Here is a 13644-nt window from a genome sequence, read left to right as displayed (position 1 = left end):
TTTCTACAAGGACAGGCTTCTGTCAATGGTGAAGCCTAAGAGTTTTGCTGACTCCGAGAGTTGTGGATCAAATCCTTCTAGGCACATATCATTGAGCCATTGTTGGATGAGTTGTGGTTTACCAGTGGAACTGATGACGATGAGTTCAGTATTGATGGGCTGAGTTTGAGGTGGGCAGTTGACGTCCAGGACTGGATCGTGGCTAGGTATTCGCAGAGACGACTGACGTCTTGTGGGCTTTCTGCTCTCAAGTACAACTGGGTTTCATCTGCGCATTGGTGGAGGGCTATATTTATGTGCAATAGCACCTTGAAGCGTTTATTATGCGCAGAATGGAATTATCATAATAAATGACCCCAGACTAGGCTAACAAGACAGACCCAAAGAATAAGGCATAGTACTACTTTATTGTCAGTTCAAGATAAAGTAGGGCTTCCTGGCGAACCACAAGCAGTAGTCCGCACAGTGACACACAATTTTAATTACACAAAGGCTTTATACCTCACTATGCATCAGCTATGATGCCATCCTACATGGAAAACCTAAAACCTATTGAAGGGAGGGATTGGTTAAGGGAATATAAGTACCTATACTATATGTAAGTGTTAATAATTTTATTGGCTGCCCCTTATCTAGTAGACACGCCTTGAACTACCTCTAAATACATTAAATACTGATTATAATAGAATACAGAAGCGGATTGGCCTGAGCAACTTTGTATAGCAGGTTGCTACATGGACCCATATGATTGGTTGGCATTCTCTCCCAACCTTGGACTTTTGTCTTGTTAGCAGCACGTAAACCCAACGAAACCCAGGTGCAGAGAACAAAATCAGACTACTACCCACTTGCTCCAATTAGTCCATCGTCCATCATCTCTCATTGGTCAGGCCCTTAGCCAAAGTTTCTCCATTGTAGTTGACCTTGCAGCTGGTTCTTTGCTCTGGGATATTTGAAGGAGTGTGGGTTTTCCCTTATCTTCATCCGGAACTTAATGAATGGCCTTTGTTTTCACCCTCCGAGTCACATGTGAGAAGACCACAAATGTGTCCATTTGGACCTCTTATTTACTACTATTTGATTTAATTGTACTTGGTGCTATTATTCCTCTTGGCCTCTGGAGACTGGATCACTCCATCTCACATATGCTTTCTGCATTTTTAACTATCCAATACTTGGCACTTGTGGATGTTTTCTTCTTAGATTAATCTAAGAGAAATATGTGTCATGTCCACAGTTTATCCTCTTGAATCCCTTTTTGCCTTGCAATTATTCCTTGATCAACATCCTTGATCCTAAGCCAAGAGCCTCCTCTCCATCCTTCACACAAAGCTGTTTTTCCAGCATCTCCCGTCCCTACAGCCTTGGCCTGTTTCTGAGGTAGCTCGGTTAGATTCAATACGAGTCCGATGTCCACCTTTTCCCCATGGCCGCTTTAGTCACATTATAGGTTATATCGCAGCAAGCTTCCATATGTCTCCTCTATCTTGCGTTTCCGCATATATGCATTTACTTTGCCTCTTCTAACTTGTTTCTTTGATAGTCATGGGTTCTTTAGACTTAATTACATGTTTCTCTTGTTGCTTCATTTACATCTTTTATTCTTTTGAATATTCATAGATGTTTTAGTGCGTTCATGTGTCTTTACTTCAAGACGTCACTCTGCAACTTACATTTTCTTTAAAGTTCTTCAATGTTCATTGCGGTATGTCAACATCCTTCAACTGTCTCAGTATGAGGGTACTTTCGATACGGTTGTCTGAGTGCATAACATCACTCGTACACTCGATGCGGCATCGGGAGAATGCCTGGTGTCATACATTGGACTCTTTCAATGTTGTTCCAACATCACAGAGGTGAGGGGCAGAGCTTAACAATTACATATTTGGCTGCTCCTCTGCATTGGAATATTTGAGGACGGTGCCCAGGGGCTCCTACATTGTTAGGGGGATAGCTCTGATGAGTGAAACATCTGTGCACGGGATGGGTGCCATACAGTGCAAGGAGTGCTCTGGTGGTGCACAAAACTGTATACGAGTTGGGTGGTCCCTGCCACACATTGAAAGGAATATTGTTCTGATGGCTGGCAGCACCCTCTAAGGGTTGGGTGACCCCCACCTACATTCTAAGGGGATTGTTCTGATTCTAGGTAGGGTGTAAAGTTTGGGTGATTCTTACCCTACATTGGAAGGGGAACTGTTGTGATGATGTGCAGATCCCTGCCCTCCATTGGAAGGATTGCTTTGATGGTGGGCTGTCTGAAAGGGTTGGGTGAGAATGATTGGTCTGATGGTGGGCTATCTGGAAGGGGTGGCTGATCCCTGCCCTCCAATGGGAGGATAATTGCTCTGAATGGGGGGGGGGGGCTCTCTGTAAGGGTTTGGTGAGGAGGATTGCTGATTTCCAGTGATAACGTTGCTGAGGAAATGGCCGCTAGATGGCGACATTTTCATAAAATCGCACCTTCCAGACAATCAGACACTTTCCCCAAATTTTCTAGGATCGGAGGTAATAATATATAATTATACCTCTCCTAGAAAATTTGGGGAAAGAATTTTAGGGGTCAGTAAAAAAAAGTGACCTATCTGCTGACTCTTTTTGCGGCGACATTATCACATGGAACGGGATTGCTCTGATGGTGGGCAATCTGGATGGGTTGGGTGAAGAGGAGTGGTCTGTTGATGGGATATCTGTAAGGGGTGGATGATCCATGCCCTGCATTGTGAAAGCGAGTTTGGATAGTGGAGCGACCGCCATAAGGGTTTGGTAATCCATACTCTACACTGGAAGGAGGATTTTTCTGATGGGAGAAGAGCATGCGAGGGTTGACTGAGCGCTAGCCCACCCTGATTGGTGGATTGCTCTGTAAGCCTAGTGTTGTCCTTACCCTACGTTAAAAGTCTTCCTGTATGACTGTATTCATCTGACAATGGAGAATACCTTTTAAGAGTGGGTGCAGCGGATCCTGTGATAGTGGAAGTATCCATTCTCATAACTGTGATGGGATAAAGGAGACTAAAGGTGTCATTCTTTGATCCTCAGGTATCTCGCAGGTGGTAAAGGACCATGTCACAAAGCCCACGGCCATGGCCCAAGGAAGGGTGGCCCACCTCATCGAGTGGAAAGGCTGGTGCAAGCCCCTGGACTCTCCGGCAGCACTAGAAAGTGACTTCAATTCCTACTCGGATCTCAGCGAAGGGGAACAAGAAGCAAGGTTTGCAGCAGGTGAGGCGAATGTCTATAAAAAAAACAGAAGGAAGAAAGAAGGAGAGAAGGGAGGAACAAAGGAAGAAAGAAAGGAGGGAAGGGAGGAGGGACGGAAGGAAGGAGGGAGAGAATGAAGGAAGAAATAAACAAAGTAAAGGGGGGAAATGAAGAACAGTAGAAGGGAAGGATGAACGGAAAGCAGGAAGGAAGGGAGGGAAGAAGGAGAGGTGGATAGAGGGAGTTAGTGAGGGAGGAAGGAAGAAGAAAGAGGTGGATAGGGGAAGGAAGGAAGGAAGGAAGGAAGGAAGGAAGGAAGGAAGGAAGGAAGGAAGGAAGGAAGGAAGGAAGGAAGGAAGGAAGGAAGGAAGGAAGGAAGGAAGGAAGGGAGGGAGGGAGGGAGGGAGGGAGGGAGGGAGGGAGGGAGGGAGGGAGGGAGGGAGGGAGGGAAGTCAATAGGAGGATGAGCAGGTAGGAAGGGAGGGAAGAAGGAGCGGTGGATAGAGAGAAGAAGGGAGGAAGGAAGAAGGGAGAGGTGGATAGGGGAAGGAAGGAGGGAAGTAAGGAAGGGAGGGAAAGGGGAAGGGAAGGAGGCAGGGGGGAGGAAGAAAGGAAGGGGGGAGGGAGAGAGGGAGGAAGGAAAGTGAATAGGAGGATGAGCAGGGAGGAAGTGGTAGATGGATGGCAGAAGGAGGTGGTAATTGAGGATAGAAAGAAGGGGAAGACAGAAGATACATGAAAGGACAAGAAGAGAGTGAAAGTGATTGGAAAACTTTTGAGGGAAAGGAAGGGGAAAGAGGGAGAGAACTAAATGGAAAGCAGTGGATGAAAAGAATATAGGGGGAGATAAAACAAAGGATGTAAGAAAGGAAGAAATGAGATACAACGAGAGATACACTGATTGATCGGAAAATGAAGGACGGTTTGAGGTGGAGAAAGATGAAGGAGGGGGGAGAAATCATAGACTTAAGGGGTAGGTATCCGTATAAGAATGGGTGGCGAGTAGTGAGGAAGCGGGAGAGCGGGAATAAGGGATGGTGGTGTAAAGATGAAGGAATAAGGATGAGGAAATAGCAAAATTCGAAGAAAGAGAAAGTTGAGGATTGTAGGGAGTTATAGAAAGAAGGAAACGAGAGAAAGCGCAGGGAACACTTGAAGCTTCGAGAAAAAATGCAGGAGGGGCGACTGAGGCAGTCAAGAAGAAGCAGAGAACACTGGGTAGGAATGGGGTAGAAAGTGAGGAAGGACTCGAAAGAGAAGAACAATGGCGGAATTAGAAATAGAAAGCGTTCCTTGGTTTATTGTGATGTAGATTATGCAATGTTACATTTTATGGCAATTAGAACGTCATCAGTCGGTTGATAGTGTCAATATGCTGTCATCAGTGAGATTTTTTTTAAACGTCATGCTCTGTGATTCTCTCGGCGATAATCGGACCAGTTGTGGTGAATGTATATGGAAACCTTAGCAACTCTTGAAATATATGTATATATACCTATACCTGAGCTACATTTCTCATTTCTAAAAAAGTTGCGTGGGCATGTTTTAATTTAACGTGACAATCTAGGAAAACGTCTTAACATGAAAGCAAATGTGTTTAAAATTAACACTTCGCAATATGACTTGCAAATAGAATGTCATGCTTGGAAGTAGGGCCTCGATGTGTATTACTGGTGTACTGCCACAGGAATGCTCGAGTAATAATACAGTCAGAAAAGGGGGGCGGAAGGGGTTGACCGCCTAAGAGAAATACCAAAGGTTGCTGGCACACGTTACGCGCTAATTCGGACGAACAGCGTGAATGACTGGTGTGAGTCCTCACCAGCTCTGGCTGCTGCCACGAGTAATTGGCGTGAGGGCTGGCTGCTGGCTGGCACACCTGGTGTGCGCTATCAGTTGCATGAGTAATAGCTTGCCAGGGTTCTGCCTGCTGCTAGCAATAGCTTGCCAGGGTTCTGCCTGCTGCTAGCAATAGCTTGCCAGGGTTCTACCTGCTGCTAGTAATAGCTTGCCAGGGTTCTGCCTGCTGCTACTGCCTGCTGCTAGCAATAGCTTGCCAGGGTTCTGCCTGCTGCTAGCAATAGCTTGCCAGGGTTCTGCCTGCTGCTACTGCCTGCTGCTAGCAATAGCTTGCCAGGGTTCTGCCTGCTGCTAGCAATAGCTTTCCAGGGTTCGGCCTGCTTCTAGTAATAGCTTGCCAGGGTTCTGCCTGCTGCTAGCAATAGCTTGCCAGGGTTCTGCCTGCTGCTAGTAATAGCTTGCCAGGGTTCTGCCTGCTGCTAGTAATAGCTTGCCAGGGTTCTGCCTGCTGCTACTGCCTGCTGCTAGCAATAGCTTGCCAGGGTTCTGCCTGCTGCTAGCAATAGCTTGCCAGGGTTCTGCCTGCTGCTACTGCCTGCTGCTAGCAATAGCTTGCCAGGGTTCTGCCTGCTGCTAGCAATAGCTTGCCAGGGTTCGGCCTGCTTCTAGTAATAGCTTGCCAGGGTTCTGCCTGCTGCTAGCAATAGCTTGCCAGGGTTCTGCCTGCGGCTAGTAATAGCTTTGCCAGGGTTCTGTCTGCTGCTAGCAATATCTTGCCGGGGTTCTGCCTGCTGCTAGCAATAGCTTGCCAGGGTTCTGCCTGCTGCTAGCAATAGCTTGCCAGGGTTCTGCCTGCTGCTAGCAATAGCTTGCCAGGGTTCTGCCTGCTGCTAGCAATAGCTTGCCAGGGTTCTGCCTGCTGCTAGCAATAGCTTGCCAGGGTTCTGCCTGCTTCTAGCAATAGCTTGCCCGGGTTCTGCCTGCTGCTAGCAATAGCTTGCCAGGGTTCTGCCTGCTGCTAGCAATAGCTTGCCAGGGTTCTGCCTGCTGCTAGCAATAGCTTGCCAGGGTTCTGCCTGCTTCTAGCAATAGCTAGCCAGGGTTCTGCCTGCTGCTAGCAATAGCTTGCCAGGGTTCTGCCTGCTGCTAGCAATAGCTTGCCAGGGTTCTGCCTGCTGCCAGGGTTCTGCCTGCTTCTAGCAATAGCTTGCCCGGGTTCTGCCTGCTGCTAGCAATAGCTTGCCAGGGTTCTGCCTGCTGCTAGCAATAGCTTGCCGGGGTTCTGCCTGCTGCTAGCAATAGCTTGCCAGGGTTCTGCCTGCTTCTAGCAATAGCTAGCCAGGGTTCTGCCTGCTGCTAGCAATAGCTTGCCAGGGTTCTGCCTGCTGCTAGCAATAGCTTGCCAGGGTTCTGCCTGCTGCCAGGGTTCTGCCTGCTGCTAGCAATAGCTTGCCAGGGTTCTGCCTGCTGCTAGCAATAGCTTGCCATGGTTCTGCCTGCTGCTAGCAATAGCTTGCCAGGGTTCTGCCTGCTTCTAGCAATAGCTTGCCAGGGTTCTGCCTGCTGCTAGCAATAGCTTGCCAGGGTTCTGCCTGCTGCCAGGGTTCTGCCTGCTGCTAGCAATAGCTTGCCAGGGTTCTGCCTGCTTCTAGTAAAAGCTTGCCAGGGTTCTGCCTGCTGCTAGCAATAGCTTGCCAGGGGTCTGCCTGCTGCTAGCAATAGCTTGCCAGGGTGCTGCCTGCTGCTAGCAATAGCGTGCCAGGGTTCTGCCTGCTGCTAGCAATACCGTGCCAGGGTTCTGCCTGCTGCTAGCAATAGCGTGCCAGGGTTCTGCCTGCTGCTAGCAATAGCTTGCCAGGGTTCTGACTGCTGCTAGCAATAGCTTGCCAGGGTTCTGCCTGCTGCTAGCAATAGCTTGCCAGGGTTCTGCCTGCTGCTAGCAATAGCTTGCCAGGGTTCTGCCTGCTGCTAGCAATAGCTTGCGAGGGTTCTGCCTGCTTCTAGCAATAGCTTGCCAGGGTTCTGCCTGCTGCTAGCAATAGCTTGCAAGGTTTCTGCCTGCTGCTAGTAATAGCTTGCAAGGGTTCTGCTTGCTGCTAGCAATAGCTTGCCAGGGTTCTGCTTGCTGCTAGCAATAGCTTGCCAGGGTTCTGCCTGCTTCTAGTAATAGCTTGCAAGGGTTCTGCCTGCTTCTAGTAATAGCTTGCCAGGGTTCTGCCTGCTGCTAGCAATAGCTTGCCAGGGTTCTGCCTGCTGCTAGTAATAGCTTGTGAGGGTTCTGCCTCCTTCTAGTAATAGCTTGCCAGGGTTCTGCCTGCTGCTAGTAATAGCTTGCGAGGGTTCTGCCTGCTGTTAGTAATAGCTTGTGAGGTTTCTACCTGATGGTGGTAATCGCTTGCGAGGGTTCTGCCTGCTGCTAGCAATAGCTTGCCAGGGTTCTGCCTGCTGCTAGTAATAGCTTGCCAGGGTTCTGCCTGCTGCTAGTAATAGCTTGCCAGGGTTCTGCCTGCTGGTAGTAATCGCTTGCAAGGGTTCTGCCTGATGGTAGTAATCGCTTGCGAGGGTTCGGCCTGCTGTTAGTAATAGCTTGAGAGGATTCTACCTGATGGTGGTAATCACTTGCGAGGGTTCTGCCTGATGGTAGTAATAGCTTGCACGGGTTGTGCCTGCTGGTAGTAAAAGCATGCAAGAGTTTCTGCCCGAGAATAGTAATAGCTTGTGAGGGTTATGCCTGCTGGTAGTAATAGCTGGCAGCCGGCTGTGGCTGCTGGTAGTAATAGCTTGAGAAGCTTCTGCCTGATGTTAGTAATAGCTTGCAAGGGTTCTGCCTGCTGGGAGTATTATGGTGGTAGCAATAGCTGGCAGTGGCTCTGGCTGCAGGAATGAAGGTTCTGCTGGCTGGTAATAGTTGGTTGGGCCTCTGGCTGCTATCAGTGATAGCTAGCGGGGGTTCTGCCTGCTGGGAGTATTATGGTGGTAGTAATAGCTGGCAGTGGCTCTGGCTGCAGGCATGAAGGTTCTGCTGGCTGGTAATAGTTGGTTGGGCCTCTGGCTGCTATCAGTGATAGCTAGCGGGGGTTCTGCCTGCTGGGAGTATTATGGTGGCAGTAATAGCTGGCAGTGGCTCTGGCTGCAGGCATGAAGGTTCTGCTTGCTGATAATAGTTGGTTGGGCCTCTGGCTGCTATCAGTGATAGCTAGCGGGGGTTCTGCCTGCTGGGAGTAATATGGTGGTAGTAATAGCTGGCAGCCGGCTGTGGCTGCTGGTAGTAATAGCTTGAGAAGCTTCTGCCTGATGTTAGTAATAGCTTGCAAGGGTTCTGCCTGCTGGGAGTATTATGGTGGTAGTAATAGCTGGCAGTGGCTCTGGCTGCAGGCATGAAGATTCTGCTTGCTGATAATAGTTGGTTGGGCCTCTGGCTGCTATCAGTGATAGCTAGCGGGGGTTCTGCCTGCTGGGAGTAATATGGTGGTAGTAATAGCTGGCAGCGGCTCTGGCTGCAGGCATGAAGGTTCTGCTTGCTGATAATAGTTGGTTGGGCCTCTGGCTGCTCTCTGTGATTGCTAGCAGGGGTTCTGCCTGCTATCGTTTGTTAGTGAGGGAGCAGGCAGATGTCAGTAATAGTTAATGGGGGTACTTGCTGCTGTCATTAGTAACCGATGGGTGCTCTGGCTGGGGCTCGGGCTGCTGTCAGTAAGTATTCGGAGTGTGGAAGGTGTTCAGCCTGCAGGCTGCACAGAGACATGGGAATGCAAATGGAGGTCATTCCTCGGGTGCTTATATTTTATTAATGTCTTATTCACTCTCGCGGTCTCAGTTGGAAAAGCCGCCGTCGCCGGGCCCTCAAGAGTTGTAGTGAGGTTCTACAGGAAGCCAGCCTATTCCTGCCCAGGCCGCTCCTATGCACAGCCAGCACGGTATGCTGCTCCAGTCAGCCGCTATGTGTTTTGTTAAACTAGCCGCTATAATTCAGCAAATTGAAACTTGAATCAGCGCATTTTCAAAAAAGGAAAAGAGCCAGTTCGTGTTTTTCAAGGAATAGAGTATTTGTGCTTTGCTTCGGCAGCGCCTATTCTAACACTGGAACGATACAGAGAAGATTAGCACAGCCCCTGCGCAAGGATGACACGCGCATTTGGGAAGCGTTCCATACATTCTTTTGAAAATATTATGTTTTTACTTTTGAATGTTGGGTGGTGCATAAGCCACACGTCAGCCGAAACTATGACATTTGATTACATGAAGGAGGAATGTGGGTGGTGAGGACGGACACATGGGTTATTTTTGGACTGCTCATGTACATGCAAATCTCTATAGCCATTCCACCCACTGCCTGTCAAACACATCCGCCTGGGATCTCTGTGAGCGAGTTCTTTCAAGCAGTAACATCAAACGCTGTACTGTATTGGGAATTCAAGTGTTATTCCTAAGAAATCCTCTGCGAGTCAATGTCTTAATAGCAGCTTCAAATGAGCTTTTGGAGGTAATTAAAATGTCTTAACCAAGTGTGCCTTCAGCCACTTGTTTTATAAGTGTTGTTTTCACATCTGTTCCTTGCACTGAAGGTCAGGTAGTACCATTATATCAGTGCCTGCCAAATGCTGATCCCATAACTTACATTTCTGAAACCGTGGCAGGCCAGATGTTCTGGACTGCAACTCCCATGATCCTTCACCGGTGACTATACTGGTTAACAGCCGATGGGAGAGGTAGTCCAAAACATCCAGAGAGCCAAAGGTTGCAGACTTCTGCCAAAGCTGCAGTAAAGCCAAAACGATTCCCAATGCTTGTATTTGTATTAAAATTGCCCCTTCTTCCAAGGACCTTCCACATGCACGTGCTCGCAGCTGCCAAGTTTACCCATTGTCACCAGAAGACACCGCTGTCAATTCTACTGTTTTAGCGGCGACCCCTTTGCAGGGTCTGCATTCGCCCATTTTTCTGCTCGTTGCACGAGGGACTGATCAAACGGGGTGTGTCTGCATATACACCCAGGACTGAATTACACAGAATGCTAACCCAGGAAAAGAAAAATGAGCACAGTGATGTTTGATGTGTTGTTGCTGTTGTCATATGAAGGGAGAAAGCACGTACACATGGTTTCCCTTTTCAAATAGGAAAGTGTTTCAGGTACCATCTCGACAAACACGGAATATCTCCACACAATGATATCAAGCTGGAAAAAGTTGTTGATACTATAAAGCGCTTTCCAGACAAGCAAACACTGCGGATAGGCTGACCACCATGTCTTAAACCGGATGAAAACGTGTGTGTATGTGTGTATGTTTGGGTGTGTTAGGAGGTTCCCTTCATGTGTATTTGTCAGTACACGTGGCCGAAGAAGCACGCCTTAAGTTTCCAGCTTGCATTCTTGGGTTGTCAGCATTTGACAAACTCTGGAGACAGGGACACTGGTGTTTTGTGCAGCGCTAACATGTTGACGTACGGCTGCTTCCAAGCGCTTTGATGCACTGCAGCCTGCTGCAATGTCAGAAAAGGTCAGGTTCAGAGACACCTGCCGTAAGTAGAGCACTCGAGGGGCTTTGCTGTGGTCTTGGCCGGTCAGGCCTGCCAGTAGATCAGAGCCCCTACCTGCAGACTTGTAGTTTGCCAGTCCAGATAGGTGCTGGTATACATTGTTACTAGCACTTTATTTCCAGACCGGCACACTTGTAATGAGCCTAAAATGGTGCAACGCATGACACAATTTGCAGAGATCTCAAATTGTTCAATGCCATATGAGAAATAGTAAACCGGCCTTAGCTTTCAGGCTAACATGATATTGCCTTCTGGTTCTGGAGTGAGGAAAGGGCGGCCAAGACGAAGGATGGGTAGGTTTTGTTTCATTCTTTTCCCACACTTTGGGGGACCCAGTTTGCTATTTATTTCCCATGGTTCTACCCGTCCTCTACTATTCTGAACCTCCGGCCAACTTCTGCCTCCCTGAATACAATCCTGAGTCAAGTGTAAGGCAACCCATTTCTCAAATGTAAACCTATCTCAATCAAAAGTCATGGAGCAGATTGTAAAGCTGTATAAGCGACAGCAGTGTTGAGAAATATGTGCTTTACCTAATTTAGGGTTTCCTTTTTTAAAGTCTCACTTGGATAAATACCAGTACTTTTTACAGTGTACGGCACCATGAGAAGTCCATGGATGGTTACTGAGTTCCCTCAGTCTTTTTCGTGTGTGTGTCTGCACTAGCAGAGGTTAAAGACAAACACGAACAGTACTGTAACTCTGACCCCTTCTTGTTAGGGAAGGGTGGAGGAGGAGGTTGGGGGGGGGCAGAGTAGGGCAGGTGGAAGCATGCAGCAATATATGTTGAGAGTGTGGGGGTGCTTGGTAGAGAGCCGAGTGGGGAGGATGTGGAAAGGAAGGTCATATAGATTTAAATTTTAATATTACTGCTTTGAGGGCTTTGGTAAGTTTTTTCATGCAAATTCCAGAAACTCTAGAAGAAGCGCGGTGGATGGTGGTGGCTATTTAGATTTTTCTTTAGTCACCAAAACCCTGATATGATATTTTCATTTGTTGCAAAGTGACCTCTATTTTTTCCTCAAAAACTAAATTCAAAGGTGGGGGGGGAATAATAGGGAAGGGGGTACCCCAACAAAAAAAAGTTGCTGAGTTTTTTTTGGCTGAAAATATTCAAGAACATAGAACCCTTTAGATTGGGGTTGTCAGGATGCTCTTTTCTGTTGGTCTTTGCGTTAAGTGATGGGATTAAACACCACTTTCCTTGTGGTGTGCCCAGCACTCCATGGATTGATTTCTTTTGTCAAGTTGTTGCATGCATTGTTGGGAGGGTTTCGGTGGCTCCTCTGTGTCTGTTGGCAGAACAGTTGGTGCATGGATTCTCTTGGGATCCTGTGCCTCTTAACAGGGTCTTGGTTGAGAGTTGGTCCCCAGCTCTCACTTTTATTCTCTATACACATCATTCTATGCACCGGGGACTGGCTATGCAATGCACGCTAAAATACTGTGAGGTTCCCAAACCCAGCCAGGCTTCACTCCAGACATTTCTTTCCCATTTTGGGAATTGTAGTTTTGCTTTTTACCATTTCAAATCCAGGACTACAAGTCTCAGAACGCAAAGATCAATTGTGGACTGGATGAGAACCTATCACATGACCTGGGGCGTTTGTGAAATATCCCTATGCACATTTTCCACATTTGCTCACGTGCATTCGCCCTGTGTAATATTTCACTATGTGCAAATGAAATCATTGTTGTGCGTGAATCCAATCCATTGATCCTCCAACCCCTTGATCAGGGACACAGCACATGAAACCATTGCTTCCTCCAACCCCGAACATCCTTAACCAAATCGCGAACACTGCTTAGCCCCCCAATAAGTTACTTCATTTGTCAAACTAGAAAAATGCATTAAAAAAGTGACTCGTGATAAGTGTAAAAAGTTATAAGTATGAACATAAAAACAGATGTGAAAAGAAGAAGGAATATAAACAAATAGAGCGAAATGTAATTTCCATGGAGCAATTGTCTTTGCAACTAAACACTGTCTGGTTCCTCTGTTTCAGTTTAAGACAACACTGACCAACATGTGTCAAACTTTTTTGTAATCATCAGTCCTTTTTACAGAACAATCACGACTATTTCCTGGCACAACGAGGGGGCGCACTTCACTTAAAAGGCCTGGGTTTCTCGAGCCACAAAATAATAGCATTTGGGTTTCCAGGATGAGCAAAAACATGCAAATGATCTGCATTGAAATTCATTGCCTTAAACATTTGCGATTTTCACTCATGTGTATTCATGATATGTATCCTGATATTACCGGACTGGAATTAGGTGCAGAGGATGCGGTGTAGTTAACCATGCACAGCACCTGAAGTGACCTCTCTGTATTCAAAGCTCCCTTCTCATCAGCGCAGCTATGCTGATTAATCCAGAGCCAGGCCACGGAACATCATTTATTGGGAATAAGGCTTAAGAGATGACTACAGTTATATATTCACTCATACACAAGGGTTCCAGATCGATTTGATATGAAGACAAATTAGTGGCCTTGAGAAAGCGCGAGTAAGCAAGAAGCACGTGTTTCCCTACACTGTTCACGACAGAATCCTGGAAAGGGCTTCACGCGCCATCCTAAATTGAATATTAGAAATTTCAAAGCGTAATTGGGTGAAAGGTCAAGGCTATTGCTATATATAAATGATAGTAGAAGCTCTCTGAAGGGTAGGTCTTCATACTCCTTTTGGAAAAATATAACTGCTCTATCTAATTTCGCGACTGATATAATAGCTAATATGATCCAGGAAGCCCCGTGGGTCGAGCATTTAAAAAAGAACTGTGCATTAATTTAGAGAAGAGAATGGAATTGCCGTTCAGTGTTAATACTCTACAGATGTGGAGCGGAAACTTTCCTGTGGCAGACATTATGTGACAAGTAAATACATGTAAAAGCTATAGATCTATGGGCCTGGAAGATCTCCCTAACCTGGTTTTAAAGGCAAGCTCCTGTATGTCGGCTAATATCCTAAGCAGCGTATTTGGAACTATTAGGCAGGACTGCCTTATGCCTAATATATGGAGGCATAGCTATATTGTCCAGATGTATATGAAGGGGATAAGACTAACCCAGGAAATTACCGACTGATAGCCCTACTAGTT

The 13644-nt window shown here is 47.1% G+C and overlaps 1 protein-coding gene and 1 non-coding gene across 6 annotated transcripts in view; both read left to right on the top strand.

Moving 5' to 3' along the window:
* The window catches only part of FAM131A (family with sequence similarity 131 member A), an 827483-nt gene that overhangs the window by 599786 nt on the left and 214053 nt on the right, over positions 1-13644 (top strand). For all 5 annotated transcript variants that reach the window (XM_069618793.1, XM_069618790.1, XM_069618791.1 and 2 more), the window contains one exon: positions 3043-3225. In XM_069618793.1, coding sequence (XP_069474894.1) covers positions 3043-3225 — 183 coding nt within the window. The remainder of the gene's footprint in view (positions 1-3042; positions 3226-13644) is intronic.
* Positions 9054-9161, top strand: LOC138496847 (U6 spliceosomal RNA). The gene has a single exon (XR_011278311.1). It is a non-coding gene; the product is annotated as a U6 spliceosomal RNA (small nuclear RNA).

The sequence above is a fragment of the Ambystoma mexicanum genome, chromosome 10, assembly GCF_040938575.1.
Source record: "Ambystoma mexicanum isolate Mex_15411 chromosome 10, UKY_AmexF1_1, whole genome shotgun sequence".
In the NCBI taxonomy this organism is placed as follows: domain Eukaryota; kingdom Metazoa; phylum Chordata; class Amphibia; order Caudata; family Ambystomatidae; genus Ambystoma; species Ambystoma mexicanum.
The sequence above is the reverse complement of the archived record's forward strand: the minus strand, read 5'-3'. Positions and strand labels throughout refer to the sequence as shown.